Below are 6,000 nucleotides of genomic sequence, written 5' to 3'. Positions count from 1 at the left end.
ACTAATATTGCCATATGACTAAGTTCTCCTAATTACGTGAGCCCTGAGTGCAAGTGAGAAAAAGAAAGAAAACTGGTGAGTCTGATCTAAAGAGTTTTCTCTCCTGTGTTTATGACTTAAGAACTGGTGGAACAAAGGTTTTTACCAGGATCATCTTTCTAAGTTCCTTAAAAAATAAAATTCAGGTGGAAACATAACTTTACATGCAATATATGTACCTTGTGTTTAGAGGGAATTAAAACTCACCAGGAAGAAAAGATGAAGGCTTTTAGTCCTATTTAGAAGACTTTAAAAAACACTTAAGGAACTTAGAAGTGATTAAGTTATTAACACAGAAGAGAAAACTATTTACATCAGACCTAACAAAGAGCCAAGAAAAACCCTGGTGATAAAAGATCTTAAAAAGAACACATCTAGTAAATGCACTTGTTGACATGCTAATTATATGGATATAAAACACAAAAACACTCCTTTACATGTAGGTCTAAAGGTCCAGCCATTTACAATGTTACTTAATGAAAGTAAAGACTCATTTGTATTAAAATGTAGAGATGCATTTACATTTTCTGGTAACTTGCGGAAAACATGACTTTGACCTCTGTCAAAGGTTAAATGTTCAGCAGCTAGCCACTAACTTGGTCTGTCTACTGTTTGGTGCTGGGTGGTAGCACTCAGTTGGTTTATCAGAGCTTTTTCACTAGAAAGAAAGGTTGTTAAAAGCTGTGGGGGTGAAACAAAGAACCCGGCTCATGTGATTCTTGTCGAAGTCGAACTACCTATTTGTAATGTTGGGTAATTGTTGTAACCACATGGTTAAATGCACTTATTGTAAGTTGTTTTGGATAAAAGCGTCAGCTAATTAAATGTAATGTAATATTATAATCTATGGTAATAGATTATTATTTTCCTTAAATTGATCATAATACTTTAAAATCCTGAATTTCAACACTATAGCTGGAACATAAAGGCTACTGTCCCGGTCTGTTTCTCTCCTTACCTGCTGCACCTCTGTATTGTTCCACCTCACCATCCAGCCACTCCCACCTCATCAGCTCACCTGGGCTCCAGCTGCAGCTCATCTCCAATCAAGCCAGTACTTAAGCCTCTCCTGCTCCCTCACTCAGGGCCAGATTGACACTCCAGCACCTGTCACCTACTGGGTCGTCTGCGTGGACGTTTGTATTTACCCTGTGCTGAATATTGGTCCGTCCCTGTACCTGCCAAGCTTCGACATTAAACGTCATTTGCAACTGTTCCTGGTTCTCTGTGTGCTGCATTTGGGTCCGAACACGTTTCCCTGACAGTAGCAGAATAAGAAAGTGCAATATTTCCTCCTGGAAAGTCGCGAGTGAAACTATACATAACAAAAACAAATCAAATATAATGATCTAATATTTATTTGGCAGTGGGAACTTTCCCACAAACATGGCAGCAGATCCAATTTTAATACAAGTTTTTGACCTTCTGACATGAGAGAATAAACATTTGAGGGAGACCTTGACATGAAGGCGAGTCGAGAGGCAGTTCTCTTCCACACATTCTTTTTATTTGTAAATAATAAAAATGAACTTTTTTTTTAAATATAAAACATACACATCATTTGAGCCACATCTGTTATACAAACAAGTAATGTTGCAGTGAATGCTTTACTTTTTTTCTAATTTTCTTTTTGTTTCAGTGGAACACAGAAGTTGTAAACAATCAGCAATTTTTTTTCCTGTTAATACTGACAAAGAAAAAAAAGAAAGGAAAACCAGCTTCACCGGACGATGAAAAGAAAAGTCAACTGTTCTGAAGTGGGACTGAACGTGGCCGGGGTTCAGACGTTGGGTGTGAAGCACAAAGACGTGTTCAGACGAAGACTTTCAGAGCAGTGGTACACCTGTAGTTTAAGCTCGGCCACTTTGTGACCCAAGTCCATGGTCTTGCGTTGTCCCGCTGCGTGGTCCCTAATGACGTATTAATCGCTCCTCATTATAAGACTTGGCCCCTTTGCAAATATCACTGAACCCAAAGAAAACCCAGTGAATGGCTGAGTATTTACAGTGTATGACTCTCTGTGCATCTGCATTTATTCTTTATATAACGTTAACAGTTCATGTGTTGGCATATCTGAAATCATTATGTTAAACATAATTCATATTTCCATAGAAGTGGATCTGATTTGTACATATTTATTCATCCCAGCCCCTTGGAGGTATACTATGATGTGGCGTGAGAGTAAGAGGGGCTGTGAGGTGTGCTCAGTACTACTGTACATCTTCCAGAGGGTCGAGGAAAGACATCAACGTAATCTTGGGATTTAGTTTGAGAGACATTCAGCACCGGACTGAGGGATGACTGCAGTTGAGTTCAAATGTCTTTGCGTAATGGGAATGGCTTCGGTTTCTTGGTTTTATCTCTTTAATATTCAAGTACGAGCAAACTGTACAACTGCATGCAACATACAATTGGCCCTACAGTATGTGGAACTAACACACGTATCTAGTTCTGTATCTTTTTTTTCTGTATCGGTTTTGTTTTACAAAAAATGTGCATGCAGCTTGGAACTGGTTCCAAAGTCATGCTGGCCCCGCCTTTTTCCTGGTGGGAGGAGTCTGCAGGCCGAACGGAGGATGAGAATTGGTGTTGGTGTCCCGACGGATCAGTCTGATTGGTTACTTTCACATTCACAGAGATGCACAAGGGAAACTGTGAGCGATTCTTCTTCTTCTGTTTGTCTGTTTCCGAACAACTAGACAAAGAAATGAATGGAACCAGTGACGGGGTTGTTGCTTTTTTTCTTTTTTTTAACTACATGTTTTTTTCAAAAAGTTAAACTTTTTGTTGTAAAAAAATCAAGCTCTTGTGCTTGTGTTTAAATTTAAAAAGAATGTAAACTAAGGGTTGGATAAAAACGTGCTGGGGTGAGGGAATGCACTCCCAAACTCTTTACTTTTTTGTAGTTTTGTTTTACAGTGATGTTGAACCCTTGTGATATTTCAAAGTGACATAAATTTTATTTATTGGTCAACCTCCTGGGAGGCCTAATATACATCTATACAAAGACGACTGGCCTGGACGTTTGCCAGTGGTGGAACAAGGAAAACAACGCTGCACGCTAATCTCACTGTCAAGTGTAAAAATCTAAGCTGTCATCATCACCAGTCGCCCCCCCCTTCCCCTCCTGCATAACACTTGCAGACATTTAATAGTTTTTTTTATCTCTTGTGTTTAGTTTTTTCTCTCCATGCACACACCAGACTGACAACATTATCATGAGCATTTTACGTACAGTAAAAACATTTTGTGCCAGTAGTAACAAAGGGAAGAAAATGAACGACAAAGCAAACACGCGAAAACAGTGCGGCTTCAGAGCAGCCATGGGAAACATACTGAAAAGAGGATGTTTTGACAGAGAGAGGGACCAGTGATGCGGCTCCGAGGTCTAGGCACCAGAAGAAGGCCCTGTGCTTCCAGACTGAGCACCCACGCGGGTGGGGGCAGGAGTGCCAGCAGTCTGTTGGGGTTCTGGAGGAGGCCACTGCAGAGAGGACTGCGCCCCCTGCAGGTGTGGAGGGTGATTACCTCTGTCTCGAGTCCATACATTCCAATGCTTACGTACATTTCTTTGCTATTGTTGATTCAGTTAAAAATCACCCTGCTTCATTTGATTCTGACACTTTTTCGTCTCTTGTTGCATGTCGACAGCCCTGCTTCTCCAGCATACACAGAGAAAAACAAAAGAGATTTTTTGAATGGATATGAAACACTGAAATGTGGCGCTCCCTACAACAGACAAAATGAACCGCGACAGGAGTGATTGTCAGATCTCAACAAAGCTTTCTCGTTGTGACTGTTTCTGATTGTTGTTGTTCTACGATTCCGCCATCTTTTTTTTGTTTCTCTCTACAGTACGTTTCATGAGTTTAGAGCTGTTGGTCCACTAGGATCGGACCCCAGGAGGTCCGGAGGAGCTATCGAGCGACGACTGGGAAGCCCGCCGCGTCAGGGAGGCAAGTGTGGGATCCACCAAGGACGACGGTGGGAACAACTTGTACCAGCCAATGACTGTGCTTGTTAAGTCCAGTTCCTCCATTAGGATTTGTGCAACTCCCATGAAGCTTTTATGGTCCATGCGTCCGTAGTCCCCCCATACAATCACCTGTAGGGAAATCATTTTCTGTCAAATTTCACAGCAGTCTGCTAAAACATATTTCTTAATGTAAGTAATCAACCGAGGAGGTTTCATGGTGATATGTGATATATAATGTTTACCCTGTTCACCTGTAGTGTTACATTTGTGATGAAGAGAACCACATCTCACCTGTAAGACTTTACCCTGTGGGCTTTCCTCGAATAGCAGTGCTTGCTGGTACAGCGGGTCAAGTGTTTTCCGTGCAATCTTGGTTTTCTTTTTGGCTACGTACGCTCCATTATTCAGCAGATAGACCTTGACATATGGAGCTGAAGGCAGAAGCAAAGCAATAAAAAAGCCATTAGTGAGGGACACGGCGACTCTCCAATATAATCTAGATCACATCTCACAGCTGGTTATATCTTTATGGGAAAGAAAAGCACACAGTGAGCTTCGGCTGGGTGTATCTACTGGATTTCACTGGATCATTTCACTATCACATAATAATGAAGAGTGTATGAGGGATTAGTTGCTCTTTGGTAACCTAAGGTTGGTCAGGTTCTCACCAGGGAGGGATTTGGATCCTGGCTTTTGTACGAGTCCTCGAGCTCTGATAACTTCCACCTCCAGCTGACCCTTCTTATCCATCATACCAATCTGGATGTCACCTGGGAAACACAGAAAGTGAAAAGATGATTTTAATACAACAGTAAGTGATCGATGGCAGTGTGTACTGCAGCGTTAACGGTGCTGGCAGCTGCAACATGTATTAACCACACGGGCGCTCGTGACTGTAAACTTATATAAAACCCATATTATATATGAACAAGGATCTTTTATTTACACTGATGAGAGCAGTTTATTGCAAACTTAATAATTCATTATATTTATTATATTACATCAAATACTGTACTCCATGATATTATTACAGTTAGTTATATATTATTGAATTCTAGTGTACCCTGTCATAGTATCAGTGTACGCACAATAGTATTTAAGTATAATAAAACATTGAATTCTATACACAGTATAATATAATATATGTAATATATCATCTCATAAATGACGTATGCTGCTACTATCACACCACTGAGTCACAGATGATACTGCACTATTATTTTAAGGCTACTGTGTGTATATAGTTTGCCTTGTCATTTTGCCTTGTATTATTATTACTTATTGCAGGTCATTTAGCCGACGCTCTTATCCAGAGCGACTTACAGTGAACCTTGCACAGGGCTGCAATGGTGGCAGCCCTCCTATATAGATTTAATTTGAATTGTATTGATATTATTCTTATTATTACAATCACAGTTTTTACCCAATCATTTAAACACACACTGAAAAGAGTGAAACTCTTCTCAGAACTGATTCTTTCCACCACAACTATGCCGCAGCTATCATACGAATATCTCTTACAGAGCATAATTTAAACACGTGTGATCATCTTAAAACACTACCATCAAATATATATTTCTATATGTTTTGGTTTTATGAGGCCATGTTTTATATTCAAATGTATAACATTGTGTAGAAATTGTTTCCTTTTTCTCCTATATTGTATAAATATTGCATTGACACAATCATTGTATCAGCATGGGATACAATGCACGTTTGTCCATTGAGCTCCAACTGGGCTAAACTCACGACTCACAACAGAGTTACTCTGTAAACTTTAATGTTGCTCCATAAAAAATCCCCCCAACACAGCAGATTCATGAGCTTCAAGTTTGTTTTAGAAATGTTTGCATAGTTATATTGTTTGTGTCATTGCATTGAAAAACTATATTATTATTATATTTGAGTTCAGCAGAATGTTATCTCATCTCAACCTCCAGGTGTGGGAAACAGTTTTAACTTCAAACAAACAATTTACTGAATAA

General features: G+C 39.7%; 1 protein-coding gene across 19 annotated transcripts in view; it reads right to left on the bottom strand.

Moving 5' to 3' along the window:
• Positions 1-1,527: 1,527 nt before the first annotated feature.
• Positions 1,528-6,000, bottom strand: part of rims1b (regulating synaptic membrane exocytosis 1b) — a 79,432-nt gene continuing 74,959 nt past the window's right edge. For 18 of the 19 annotated variants that reach the window (XM_029438689.1, XM_029438747.1, XM_029438758.1 and 15 more), the window contains 3 exons: positions 4,684-4,785; positions 4,307-4,446; positions 1,528-4,144 (listed from right to left, as the gene is read on the bottom strand). In XM_029438689.1, the coding sequence (XP_029294549.1) occupies positions 3,926-4,144; positions 4,307-4,446; positions 4,684-4,785 (461 nt within the window). In that variant the 3' untranslated portion in view covers positions 1,528-3,925. The remainder of the gene's footprint in view (positions 4,145-4,306; positions 4,447-4,683; positions 4,786-6,000) is intronic. The other variant, XM_029438805.1, reaches the window with a different exon arrangement.

This window comes from Cottoperca gobio, chromosome 1 (genome assembly GCF_900634415.1).
Source record: "Cottoperca gobio chromosome 1, fCotGob3.1, whole genome shotgun sequence".
Classification (NCBI taxonomy): Eukaryota; Metazoa; Chordata; class Actinopteri; order Perciformes; family Bovichtidae; genus Cottoperca; species Cottoperca gobio.
This window is presented reverse-complemented; position numbering and strand designations above follow the sequence as displayed.